A 13,718-nucleotide genomic window follows, 5' to 3' on the forward strand; every position below is an offset into this window, starting at 1 on the left:
GCTCACCTGTGGTCCCGGCCCCAGGGGAGACAGTGAAGAGGAGCAGGCTGACTGTCAGCATCCCCGCGAAGGAGCAGCTCTGCCCCCCGGCCAATCCCATGCTGGCGGAGGTTTCCCTGGAACACAAGGACGGCGGGTCGGCCGGCATCCTCCCGGGCAGACGCACGCCGGCCGGGCCACGTGCGCGCCCGAGGCGGTGTCGGCAGCACCCCTGCCCCCGCGACTCGGCGTGGGCAGGTCGGGGCACGCGCCCCCCACACACAGCACCCCGCCTCCATCCCACAGCTCAGAGGCCCTGCGGGGGGGTGGGGTTTCACCTTCGATGCTGCGGCTCCCCCCTTCCGCAAGGAACCTTTCTCTCTTTTTCTTAAAACACAGGCAGAAACAAAACCACTCCCGCTGACAGGAGCTGGGAGTTCGATGTTGCCAACCTGCTGTGTGATCTCAGCTGCCTCCACGAACCTCTCTGGGCCTCACTGTCCTAACCTGAAAACGGAGGGTGCCAAGTGGCTGGTTCCTCAGCCTGACGCCACCCTTGTCTGTCTGTTTCTAGAGCAGGTCTCGGCAGTAACACCGAGACCCTGCGTGCGAGGCCTGTGTGTCACAGACCCGCCTGGGACCCGCCCAAGAGAAAGACGAGGGCAGAGAGAGCCAAGTCCCCCAATGCCCACTTCCCTCCTCATGCAACAGACAGCCCTGATGGTGCCCGGGGCACCGGGCCACCGAGCATCAAGGGCACCTTCTCCAGCCTCTCTCACAACCACTATGGCCTTGGAATTACGCTCCGGCCAAGGGGGCAGACGGGCCGTGTGTGAATTTAAGGCAGCATTCCTAAGGGAAAGCCTCCAGGAAGCCTTTCTTCCCGTCTTCCTGCCGGCTGGAACTGAGAGGTGATGGCTGGATCTCAGCAGCTATCTCTGGCCATGTCGGGGAGCTGGGCATGGATGACGGCAGAGCAGAGGGAAAGAACCCAGGCTCTGACCTCACGGAGGACTGCGCAGCCCTAGACGACAGACTTTCATGTGAGAGGGGTTTACTCCACTGCCATTTTACGAAAGCCGCTTGTTTTGTGCGCTTTTATCCATGCAGGTGAGGGAATCTGTCTAGATAAACCTCAAGGCAGGAACTTTTTAAAAAGGCGCCAGACTGCCCTTTCAGAATATAATGCCACTGGAGAAAGGCCTCTGTCCCCAGATCCCAGGTGGCAGGCAGACTGCGCAGATGGGGCTTCTGCCCGAGTCCCCAGTGCCTCCCTGGGCCTGAACGGCGGTGGCGGTGCCCAGATCCAGACAGATACTCCACACACACAGAGCAGCAGCTCAAACCCGTCCCACGCCTCCCTTTCAGCTTGCAGTGGCGGGGGGACAATCCGATCACCCTGCCCTTCCACTGTGGGATGCACACTTTCTGTGCCCCCGTGAGCTGGGGCGGAGGGAGGGCCTGGAAGGGGGCCACTGGCCCTGAGCCAGGTCCCCACACAGGTGTGCCGGGAGCACAGGGAGGGAGGGACAGTCGTCCCAGAATCAATGCCTGTGGTGTCCTCCCAAGGGGCTCCCTGCCGGGCCCAGGCCTGGTCTGCAGAGAACAACGGGGCCCATTCTGGTGCCGCAGCCGATGGCTGAAGCTGCACATCGCGATCTGGGAGCGGCGCCTCTCCCACGGCCCGCAGAGGAGTGTCCGCTTGCACGCTCTTTGAAGTAGGAAGGAGGGGCGCTGGGGACAGGAGCGTTCTGTGGTCCCGAGGGGGAAGCCAGAGCCCTGCGCTCGAGTCTTCATCATCGCCAGAAAGCCCAAGGCGGTGTGCCGGCTGTGGCCCAGGAGCCCTGAGTCATCGGTGGGCACCTCTGGGGGCGCCTGGCCTCCGGGTCCAGGAGCTGCTCCCTCCGCAGCGAGGCCGGGGGTGGCCCGGTGACCCTCCGCAGGGCGCGCTGCCCTCTGGGCCTTCCCCAGGCCGGTGCAGAGAGGAGGCGGACCGCGGGCTCCGGGGCTGGGGCGCCGTCGGGTGCGTCACAGCCCACCGCAGGGACCAGACAGGGCACTCCCTGCGTGGATGTGCGGACAAGCCCCTCGGAGGGGCTGCGTGCGGACCTCTCCTTCCCAACGTCCACGCACTCTCCTGCTGCGCCTCAGAGCCAGCCCTGCCCGGGCTGTGGGCCCCACGTGGCTGGGGGGCGGGCCGTGGCCTCCCTCACCCAGGAGCAGCTTCCGTCGCCTGACTGAGTGCCGCAGCCCCCAGAAACAGTCACGAGGGCATCCCCACGCGGTTCTCAAATTGCACTTGGGGGTTCAAGGTTCCACGCCAAGGGTGGGCGGCTTTCTTGCTTGGCCACCTCAAGCTCTCTGGCGTTGCCACTGCGACCAGCTTCTCCGGACGCCAGGGCACCGCTGGGAGGTGAGTCCGAGGAAGGCCGGGGACGGGCACCGTCAGTGAACAGTGTGAGGAGTCTCCGCAGACAGCTGGTGGCCGAGGCCAGACGGCCACTGCCCGTGCTGGGCCCGGTGGCCGGAGCTGTCCTGCCGCTGAGCAGAGCCCATGGGGGCAAGGAGCCTGCGCCCGGCTGGGGAGGCCAGCACTCCGGGCCCTCACAGCCACAGGGAACGCTGTCCAGGGGCTCTGTCGCCGTCCACTGCACGCAGTCCCCGCGCTGCCCGGCCTCACGGGGACGGGGCAAGGCAGGCGCCAAGCAGGAACCAGGGACGCCGCCTGCCACAGCGTCTCGGCCTCTCCCGGCTGCTGACAGGGTGCCCGGGTCTCCCCTGTCCCTGCAGGGGCCCGTCCACAGCTGCCTGGGTCCAGGGCTTGTCACCTGCACAGAGAGAGAGAGAGAGAGCGGAGCAGTGTTACTCCAGCCTCCAAAGGGGCCCCAGATGCTTTCTTCTTAGTTTTTTGTAGATTTCTTGTCCCTCATGAAGTGGTCCCCCCCGGCAGGCCTAGCGCCTGCCCGGCACCACCTGGCACCACAGACGGTTGTCAGGGTCCTGCCGACCACTATCCCCACTGCCCTCAACGTCCCCGTGACGGGCAACATGTGCTTCCCAGTCCCTCCCCCTCCTGTCCCCGAGCCCCCAACCAGCAGTCCTCTGTCTCTCGCTCAGACCTCCCCAGAGCAGCAGACCCGGCAGGCACACACCTGCCAGAGACATCCCGGCCTCGGGGGCGAGAGATCCTGCTTCCGCAGAGACTGCGAGATCGGGAGTCTCTTCGGGGATCATCGGAGGCCCGGGGAGAAGTTGGGGAGAGGGGCCATCTCCGCTCGGAGGCAGGGGGCGAGGCGGGACCCTCGGGGCGGTCTGAGACAGTACAGGGACGGCCACCACCCCCACCCCACCCTGTCCCGCACGCCCGGCACGGCACCGAGGCCGTTTCCGCGTCACACGAACTCAGCCAAACAGCACGGTGCGGAGACCGGAGCCGGGGCCCCAGCCTCTGCAGGCCCCGCTGCACGCGCTGCGCCGGGAAAGCGGCGGGAGTGTCTGGCCGAGACTGCCGTCTGCGGAGCTGGGGCAGCCCCTCCCAATCCCAGTCCATGCGGGTCAAAGGAGGCGCCCCCCACCCCCAAAGGCCAACAGCTCGGGGCCGGACGCACCGGCAATGTGCACATCGTGGGAGCTCCTGGAATCCAGGACGAGCTGGACCACGGCCACGGGACCCTGGGGCGTGGAACCGAGAGCCTGGCCCTGCAGACTGGCCCTGCAGCTCTCGGGTCAGATCCTGCGTGTCCAACCAGGTCTCGGGGAGGCTGCCGCCCCTGCTGCTGGGGGGGCCGCGCTCTGAACAGCAGGCACCTAGTTCCAACCCCCGCACCCTCCCACTGGGCTCTGCCGGGCTCTCCGAGCCCACGGAGCAGAGGGGAGTCAGGCGCTCACAGTGGCCGGGAGCAGCACGAGAAGTCTGAACCAGGGTCAGACACAGTTGCTGCTGCTGGACCCCAAGTCATGGGGCACATGTCACCCTCCCCGCCACCTGCTTCAACTGAGGAGTCACTTCAGGTCACCGTCGGGAGGGTCGACAAGCCGCAGGGAGGCTCTGTCCACAGCACCTTCAAGGGCCTGCCCTCCTTTGACAGGGAATCCCCGCTGGGGAGCCCTGCAGAGCCCCAGGGCGCAGAGGAGCAGGGCCCCACCCCAGGCACACTGGAGCCCCCTCCGCCCTAAACCCCCACCGCACCCCGAGTCGGCTACTGGCCGGTGGCCCCCCAGCCTTCACCTGCAGCTCTGAAACCACACTTCCCCCCGCTGCCCCGGGCACACGTGGCCCTGGCGTCCCGGGCACCTCCCTGCACCGGAGGCTGGGGGAACAGGAGGTAAGGTTCCCACCCCGGCACCGCCCCACACACCAGGCACCGCCGGTGAAGCCGCAGGCGTGACCCTCCCGCCCAGGCGATGCCGCCTAGGGAAGGGGCCACTCTCACGGGGGGTTAACCTCGGGGCAAGTCACGTCACCCAAGGAAGCGGCGCACGCCGCCTGGTGTTTACAAGGCGCCGCTGTCTGAGTCGACGGCGGCCAGCCGCAGGTGGTGTGCCGGGAGCACTCCGCTTTCACGCACAGCAGACAACGCTGGCAACCCGGCCGCGCGCTCACAGCGGACACCGTGCCGGTGCTCAGGAGCCGTCAGCGGCCAGGGGCCGCCGGGCTGGGCCGCAGAAGCTCGTGTTGGACACACAGCCCAGGGTCAGAGCCCCGGCGGGTGCCCAGGGTCGGTCAGAAGGTCCACACTGGAGCCGCAGCTGGACCCAGAGCCCGGTTCCCCCGCCGGCCTCCCTGACCAGGAGCACAGCCCGCTCCAGACCCACCGACCTGCTGGGTCAGGGGCTGGGGTCCAGCCTCCCGCGTCCCCAAGCCTGCGGAGGACGGCGCCGTGCGCCCAAGGGTGAGCACCTCCAGTTCAGCCACCCACCAGGGAGGCGTCCCTCCTGTGAGCGGGGTGTGGGGCGCCGGGCGCCGGCCAAGCGCGAAGCCCTGGGGCCCCGTCCCAGACAGGCGCGAAGGCGCTCTCTGGTCTGCCTCCTCCGAGCTGTGCGCGACCCGGGCCACTCACTGCACGAGCTGAGCCTCAGTCCGCCCAGCTGTGAAGTGGGGGTAACTGTAGCTGCCCTGCAGGGCTGTGGGGGTGAGGAGACGCACGCAGCGAGTGTGGCACAGCGACAGCCCACGGGGCCCCGGGGCCCCGGAGGTGGGCGTGCCTCCTGCTCACCGCCTTGCCCGGCGGACCCTCAGCCCAGCGGAGCAAACGGGACCTCCAGCCTCCTCTTCACTGATAAACTGGTAAAACTGCGTCATCGGTCGGGAGGCACCACTGAACCAGAGATGCTTTCTCGGAGGCTGGGCGCCCGGACTTGACGTCGGCTCACGGGGCGACGAAAACACAATCGACGTAGCGCAGCCCACACTGGGCGCCGGGCACAGGCTCTGCCCGGGCCTGTGGGTGTGGCAGACCCGCCGCCACCGCCGCCGCCGCTTCAGAAAGAGCACCCGGGGGCGGGGTCTCCAACACCCCGGAGGACGAGGAGGCGGGCGGGAAGGCTCTCCCTCCCAGGACGCTCCCCTGTCTCTGCAGTTCGAGCAGGACAGAGCCCCCGTGGGAAGAGACGGGGGTGGGGCTGTGCACCGAGCCCAGGGCCGAGTGACCACGGCCGGCCCGCGCACAGGGAGACGGGGCCCAGGCCCCACTGTGCGCCCCCTCCCTGCCGGCCCTCGTGGGCGGGCAGGGGACGCTCCCTGGCGTCCGTGTCCTCCTCTCCGCCGCCCACCCCGCTCCAGCAGCCAGGGCAGCCCCTGGAAACGGGCAACGCAGTGAGACTCCACTAACCGGTGCCCCCAGTGCCCCGTGTCCCCTCCCTCGGTGCCTGGGCGTTAGATGCTCGACGGCTCCAACCACTTTTATTCACGTGGGAAAGGCCACCCGCCCAGGCGTGTCTGAGAGTCCCCAGGACCGCCAGGGCCCTGGACGTCCCAGCCACGGTCCCCGTCACCCCAGGCTGCCAGCGGGGCTCAGCGAGCTCCACCCCGCTGCCCCCAGGGGGAGAAGCTGCCACTGCCAGCACGGCACTCGGACTGCCCCTCGGCGGGGGCTGTGTCCCGCCTCAGCGTGAGAGCGGCCGTCTCATCCACGGGGGGGGGGGGGGGGGGGGGCTGGGCTGCCAGGCCCCGCGAGCACCAGAGGGGTCCAGCAGGGCACGCGGGTCTGGCCCTCGGACCTGCAAGGGGGTGTGGGGACTGGTGCTTCCAGGACACGCTGACCTGGCTCCCACCCAGGCACCACCTGCAGAAGACAGCACCCCTGCAGGCCGGCGGGCCCTCCTCTCCCGGCACGGGGAGGCCCGGCCGTCGGGGCCTGCGCCCCCGTCGGAGCTCAGCAGCTGCAAAGGGAGGCCCCTCCCAGGACCGAGTCAAAGCCCGGACCTGCCCAGGTCCCGCCGGGCTGCCCACCTTCCCAGCGGGCGGTGCCCACGCTGCTGGCGGGGGCGGCCCAGTCGTTTCTGAGGCTCCAGAAAGATGTCTGCAGAATGCCCCGTCCCCTCTGCCCACCTCCCTCCAGGGAGGGGAGAGACGTGCCTCAACCCCTGGGATCCCCATGGCCCCGAGGGCCCACTCTCCACACTGCGGGCTCCTGCCTCCTGGGGGAGGGCTCATCCCCACAAACAGCTCTGCGTCACAGAGCACAAAATCGGTGCCAAGCAACAGCGAGGATGCCCGAGGTGGGCGGGGCCCAGGTCCTGGAGGGCCGGTGGGGAGGCGTCTGGACCTGAGTGCCTGGGGGCTGGTGGGCGGATGGGAAGGCTGGGATGGGGTGATTCACACTTTTCAAACGTGCTGCTGGCAGGGATGCGGAGGGAGAGGCAGGCTCTGGGAGCGCGGCCCCCAGGCGTCTGCGGGGGTGGAGTTCACCCCACACTCGTTCAGTAAGTGCCTGCTGCAGGAAGGATCCAGCTTCCAGGCCGGTCTGGGGGGGTGGGAGCTGGGAAGGAAGAGGAACAAGTAACGCCTCCTGGAGGGCCCGCGGGCTAGGAGCTCTGGAGGACAGCTCAGCAGATTCGGGGAAGGAGCACCTATCTCACTGCCGGGGGGGGGGGGGGGGGCGGGGGGCGGTGACAGAAACGTCTCTCTGCAGAGCTTGGCCGGCATGCACCCCACCCCCACGCCCCCACCCCCAGGGGTTCTGACAAGGGGCGGGGCCGGGGCAGGACCCTGCACACCCTGGCCCGCGTGTGGGTAGCTCTGACGCAGGCCCTGCCTGTCAGAGGCAGGAGCGCGTCTCCACGCAGGAGGGCCCACCCCCCGCACGCACCCCAGGAACCCGAGGCACCCTTCCCTCTGGGAGGGAGGACCCGGGACAGAGGCCCATTGCCCCGGGCGGGCAGCACGCCCCTGGGACCGGGGCCCAGAGTCTTCAGGAGAGGCGAGGGCCAGGTGCGGTTGAGTTTTGCCCCAAAGGAGAGACCACCGTCCCGGTCGGAGGGAGAGCGAGCTCCCTGGAGATGGAACGAGCAGGGAGTCCTGGGCGCCGGTGGGTCTGCTCGCCGGCTCCGCCGCCCTGCCTTCCCCACCTCGCCCTTCCTTGGACGGCCATCTCTCCCCCACTCCCAGCCTCGGGTTTAGGTGAGGCCGAGCCACCCACCTTGGCTGCCCAGGTGGCCACGGTACCCAGCTGGACCGAGGACTTCGGTCCACCCCCTGGCTGCCCTCATTGGTCTGGGGATGGTCGGGCGATCGGGGACAAGAAAAGGGGCAACACAGACCTGCGGGGGAGGCTGGTTCTCACCGCACGGGGCTGGCAGGCCTGGGTCCCCGAGAGGGCCGGCGGGGAACGGGGCTGCACGCAGAGGGGCTCGGAGCCCAGAGCACGAGAGGGGCCGTGCGTGAGCGCCCAGATCCAACTCCGCCTGAAGCTAGTGCTGTGCCTGCTCGCTCCAGCTCCACCAGCCAATAACGTTCCCTCTCGACCATAATATTCCTTTCCTTTCGAGCCAACGTGAGTTGTGTTTTGATATTTACTATGGAAACAACCTGACTGAAGAGGCGCCCCCAGGGAGAGGCGAGAGGAAGGTTACTTTCCTTACAAGTCTACTAGCTCTCGGAGTGTCCCCTAAACCAACGAGGCCCCACGTCACCTCACCTCACCAGCCAGAGAAACCTCCTGCCTCCCACGGCAGCGGGTCCCCCGAGCACACGTCTTTGGGGCAGGGGACCCGCGTCAGGAGGAACGCCACCACCACAGTCTCTCCAAGAAGCCCCTCGCAGGCTGCCCCCACCCCCCGCCAGCCCCCGTCCGCAGGCCAGCCAGCGTGGACTCCGGCCCGTGTTTGCTCAAACCCCCGCCGCACGGAGGGGGAGTCAGAACGCCCTCCAGCCCTGCTCAGCCTGGCTCCCTCTCCGCCTCACGCACACGGTCTCTGCTCCTGCCACGTGGGCCTCTCCGCCGTCTCCTGGACGATGCCAAGCTCCCCTCCGCCCCAGGACCTTCCCGCCTGCTGTTCCCACTGCCTGGAACGCCCCCGCCACTGCACCGATCCTCACGTCTCCACAACGGCCCTGTCCCAGAGAGGCTTCTCTCCGACACCCCCCACCGCTCGAGGGAGTCCTCTGTGTCAGGGCCTTCCCGTGTCCTGGTGGCTTTCTTCACTGGCCACCGTTCACTGACATTACGGGCGGGGGAGGCGCTGCAACCACCGGCGGTGCTGCTCAGGGCGAGGCCTGGGGCTGGCAGCATCGGCACCTCCGAGAGCCCGCAGCCGCCGCCTGGCGGCCTCAGGGACGCGGGGGCACGCTGAGGTCTGAGGACTTCGCTGCTGAGGCCCCTGCAACCTGATGGTCTCCCTGCCGCCGGAGGAGTCAGGGCGCTGGCCTCTGTGCGTGCCCCTGCACCTCTCCATCCCCCAGTGGCGCTGACAGGGGGCCGCCAACCCCAGGCTGGGGACGCCCCCAAAGAGCTCCCGAAAGTGTGAGCCCAGGGAAGGCAGGCAAGCGGCCCAGGAGGGAGCCCCGGGGCTGGGGCGTTTCCAGAGGCCGACCTGCTGGCACCTGTGGTGCCTGGAAGCCAGCTGCAATGCAGGGGCCACCTGGCAGCGGCTCGGAGAGCACGGCCGTCCTCCCGGCTCGCACAGACCTGGGGAGGGCAGAGACGGGGTGCTGGCGCAGCAGACTCGCTCCCCTGCTCCCCTCTGCCCGGCGGACTGGGCCGCGGCCCTCCTTGGGTCCGAGGGCCTGGCTTCCTCTGGGTTGTTTATCTTTATCTGCAGAAGCCGCCGTGGCTTCCCACTCCTTCCAGGACGCCTCCCGGAAGTGAGGCCCCGTGGGGGCCCTGCGGAGGCTGCTTTGCTGGCCCGGGGGGCCCCTAGGTGCCGCGCCTGGGGTCAGTCACCTGTACTCCCGCACGCAGGTGCGACTCCAGCCTCGGAGCACACGTCGGTGATCTGCGGAAGAAACGGGCTCTGACGGACCGATGGGGAGGGGCGGCCAGAGACAGGGGAGGCCCAGGTCCATGTCCCAGGAGACCTTGGGCACAGGGCTGGGACAGAGGTGGGCAAGGGTGACGGTCCTGCTTGGGGCAGCGCACCTACCAGTCCTGAGCTCCGGGACCCCTGCTCCACCACCAGGGGACCCGGGACTCTATGTCACTGCTTCCCCCACGCCCCCAACAGTTCCCTGCGGGCGTTTTCAAACGCACACCGAGCTGGAAGCGTTCCACGGTGGACGCCAGCCGACCCACAGCCCAGGAGCCGCGGGTCACATTCAGCTAGGCCCCCCGTCACACCCACCCGCCCCTCTCTCCGGTCACACATCACCCTTACTCTCTGGCGCACCTCACAGCACAGGGCAGCCACTGCACATTCTCCCTAACGACTCTGCGGGCCTGTCACTGCCTGGAGTTCACCAGTCACTTAACTTTCAACGACCTTCTCAGGCCAGATGTGCACGTAAAGGAACACACGGCCGTCAGGTGTCCCCCGGCCCACGTGGTGCAGGCCCGCACCTGGGCGCCCCAAGCCCCACCGCCTGGGTGCAGGACAGGGCCGTGCCCGCCCCACCCTCCCGGCGCCCTCTCGCAGGAGGCAGCCACTGTGGTCGTGGAAACACATCAGAGCCGTGCTGCAGATTCCCTTCGCGGGCTCTAGAACTTTCTACAGAGGGAATTAGCCCGTGTGCCGTCTGCTGGGTGAGGCTCTCTCTTCCCCGCCGCATGTTTTGGGGGCAGGGTCCCAGCCCCACCACTCAGCGCCATGCAAAGCCGTCCCCCGGTCCCTCATCGGGGAGTGCGCCCCTCCAGTGGCCTGGTGAGGAACGACGGGGTGGCACACACAGGGTGGTGGGCGGAGCCCCTGGCCCAGACAGAGAGTGCTCTCGATGTTCTGTCTCGGAGAGGAGGAGCTGACTTACAAAGACGTGGGCTTAAACCTCGAGGCGCCTCTGAGTGGCTCTGCCATCCTGGGAAACTTCCAAGGGTTATTTCTACAACAGAGCAGCTTCGTCCTCTTGTACGGTAGCAGCTTGTGGCCATTCAACTTTCTGAATTGCCTTTCTTCCACGTGTCGGGCTAGGATCCCTGGGAAGCTCAGAAGGCAGAGAGAGTGCATCTCCGGCTAGCGAAGGGGGGCCGGGAGGGGTTGAGGGAGGCGCACGGAACGCGCCGAGCCCAGCTCCCGGGGCGCGGGAGCGCCCTGCGAGAGCCACCTTCCGTCGTCAGGCCCGCGCGCCGCAAGGGCCCACGGCAGTGCAGTGCACTCGGACTGGCGGACGCGGCGGATGCCCGAGGAGTGCTTTGGGGAGCGCCTTGCCCTGAGGAGTCAGGACACCGGGCACACAGCAGCCTCGGCTTCCTGCCCAACAGATGCTGCTGCAAATGGAATTCCAGGGAGGCGTCCCCTGGGCCTCTGGCCGAGCTCCCGGGGCTGCACCCACGCCTGGGCCTCGGCCAGCGCAGAGCCCCCGCCTCGGGCTCTGGCCTCCTTTGCTGAGCGGAGCCGTGGCCTGGGACGCTGGCCCGAGTTCAGGCCAAGCTGGCTGCACTGCCTAAGATCTTCCAGGGGCTTCGGCTGGAAAAAGTGATTCCTCGCCTTTCACCATGAAACGGGGGCGAGCAGGCTGAGGGGGGGGGGCACCGTCAGCGCCGGGCAGACCCCACTGGTCACCCAGGGCCTGCTGGACGCCACCCGGCCGCCAGCTGAACCCAGAACTCTCTGGCCCTCCTCTCCCTGCCTCCGGCTGCCAGCTGGCTCTCGGTGCCAAGTCTGGAGGTGATGTTTCTGCACCCTGGAGCAGGCAGCGGCCTTCAAAGCCACGGAGCCGTGACTTGCTCAAGGTCCCCCAGTGAGGATCCAAAGCTGGTCCCAGCTCCCCTCAACATGCAGTGCCTGGGGCTGGGCTGCACACTATGAACTATTTCTGTTCAACCGTTTCCGTCCGTAATGACGCGCACTCGCACGGTCTGATGGCACACTCCCCGGCCCCGCCTGTGTGCACGGCCGGCCCCGAGTCTGGGAGAAGCCCGTGGGGGCACAGAAACCAGGACGCTGGCTCTGTCACCCACGCGTGATGCGGCGACCCTTCCTGAGCGGCCGCACCTCTCGCCGTGAGACCCACGCCGTTTGCACTGGGTCCGTGACCTTCTCGGGGCTTCCGAGACACCCAGGTTCCGAGGCTTCCCGAGCTGCTGCCCCAGTCTGTGCTGTGGCCCCACTGTGGCCTCCCCCGCGGCCGGTGGCCGCCTGGAGCCACGCTTGTTCAGCGCCACCCCCGGCGCCTTGGCCAGGCTGATTGGACCAGCAGTTTCAACTGCCCGAAACTCGGCTGAGCACTGTTCTCCCGGTTCCAGTCCCTTGTGGCCCAGCTTTACACCTGCCTTGATTCTAGGAGACACCGTGTCCTTAGAGCAACCCCAACCCCACGCTGGTTTTTTCCCTCCCCATTTAGCTCAATTTGGTGTCTATTACTTACAACCAAAAAAACCCTTAGTGTTCAGCCCCCCAAGGAGCGGCCCAGCCCTTCTCTCCTCGGGTCCGAGCTGGCCACGCAGCTCTCGGACACAACACACGGGTCCGGTGGACTCCTCCCCTGTTCTCGGGGACTGGGAGGCTGCGGCCCCGTCTCTGGTGGCCGGAACTCCCTAAGGACAGGGAACGTGACGGCCCGGCTCACTGCGCATCCCCGGCGGGGCGGGGTCGGCGGAGCAGGACTCAGGGAGACGGCACGGGGCTGCGGCCACTGGTGCATTTTGCTTGCTCAGCTACTCGGGCACCTGTCAGGAGCCACTCCCAAGTATTTACAAGTCAGTTCATGTTGGAACAAAGACACGGCGAAAACCACGTAAACAGCTTCCAGAGACACTCGGCGGTGCACACGCCTCAGCCTCCTCGCCCTCAGGACCGGGCGAGGGAGCATCACCACCGCGTCTGGCCGCTCTCCAGGGCCCAGGCACGTGAGGACACCTCTCTGAGTGCGCTGTGACAGGACCGCACGGGGTGAGCCTGCTGTGGATGAGGACAGGTGTGTCTGGAGACACGTGTGGGTGTGAAGACGGAGGTGCAGAGGAAAGGTCTGCGAGCCAGGTCGGCACGCTTCCCGGGCCGTGAAAACAGGCTGCTGTCCTCGACACGGAGCGTGCTCCCTCGCTGCTGTGACTCACACCTCCCCGACCCCCAAAACACAGCACAGAAACGGCCCGCGTGTCCCCAAAGGTTCAGACTCGGGTTCAGATGACACCTGTCAGGTGCCTCCCACCTGCCAGGCTTCGGGCTACTGCCTGGCCGACGCCGCGCCCTGTCCCAGAGGTTAAGTGGTCTAACTGGCCGAGTTCGCGCCACCAGTGAGTTGAGCGCTGTGTCTCCCCCGGGCCCCACGCTGCTGGTTCCTGGTCCCCGTCTTCGCCCAGCTGCGCTCCCACCTTCGAAACGGACGGCTCCTTTGGAGGGCCGTGGGGACGCCCAGGCAAGCGTGCCCCAGACTTGGCCTCCTCTCTCTCTTGCTCTCAAACTCTCCATCCGCAAGAAGTGCTGCAGGACCTCCCCCCCACCGGCACCCTCCAACCGCAGGTCTAGCACGGGGCCTCTGTGCTGCCTTCCTGCCCTTTGCAGCGGCCTCCCGACCGGCTGCGGTCTCCAGGCCTCTCCTCCTGCAGGCCCCTGCCCTGCCCTGCCCTGCCCTGGGCCCAGCAAGTCCTCCTCCAGGGCGGACCTCCTCCGGGGCGGGGCTCACTTGCGCCCTCCAAACCCCTTCACGTCACCTGTGGGCCCTCGGGGACTGGCCCCTGGCTGCCTACCCAACCTCATGTCTGGCCACCCGCTGCCCCCACGCACCTCTCCACCTGCACCCCGGCCACCCTAGACCACCAGAGGACCCCGTCCCAACGCCCCGCACACTCCCTCTTGGGGTCCGTGCCTCTCTGCGCGCAGCCCCTTCCGCCAAGGAGGCCCTCAACTAGCGTGGCCGCCCGGGGAGCCCTGCGCTCTGCCAAGGGCAGCGAGCTCCTGGGGCCTTCGCTGGACTCGCAGCAGGAATCACTCAGGGCTTTCTCCTCCTTTCCGCCCCTCCCTAGCACCTGCCGGTGTCCGTGCTCATTACAGACTGTATTCCAGCTGTCTCCCACGCGAGGACCAAGCCACCGGCGGTGGGGGGGGGACAACGGGGGGCAGGGAACCTCCCCTTTCCCACCTCCGAATCCCTGGGCCAGAGCCCCGCACAGACCAGGGGCCCAGCGAGTGCTTGTTGCGCGCATGCCAGA

The 13,718-nt window shown here is 67.7% G+C and overlaps 1 protein-coding gene across 2 annotated transcripts in view; it reads right to left on the bottom strand.

The window, feature by feature from the left end:
• Positions 1 to 163, bottom strand: part of LOC114488691 (cell migration inducing hyaluronidase 1) — a 48,901-nt gene extending 48,738 nt beyond the window's left edge. For both annotated transcript variants that reach the window (XM_036013182.1, XM_028502452.2), the window contains exon 1: positions 7 to 163. In XM_036013182.1, coding sequence (XP_035869075.1) covers positions 7 to 148 — 142 coding nt within the window. In that variant the 5' untranslated portion in view covers positions 149 to 163. The remainder of the gene's footprint in view (positions 1 to 6) is intronic.
• Between the last annotated feature and the right edge of the window lie 13,555 nt (positions 164 to 13,718).

This window comes from Phyllostomus discolor, chromosome 12 (genome assembly GCF_004126475.2).
Source record: "Phyllostomus discolor isolate MPI-MPIP mPhyDis1 chromosome 12, mPhyDis1.pri.v3, whole genome shotgun sequence".
In the NCBI taxonomy this organism is placed as follows: Eukaryota; Metazoa; Chordata; class Mammalia; order Chiroptera; family Phyllostomidae; genus Phyllostomus; species Phyllostomus discolor.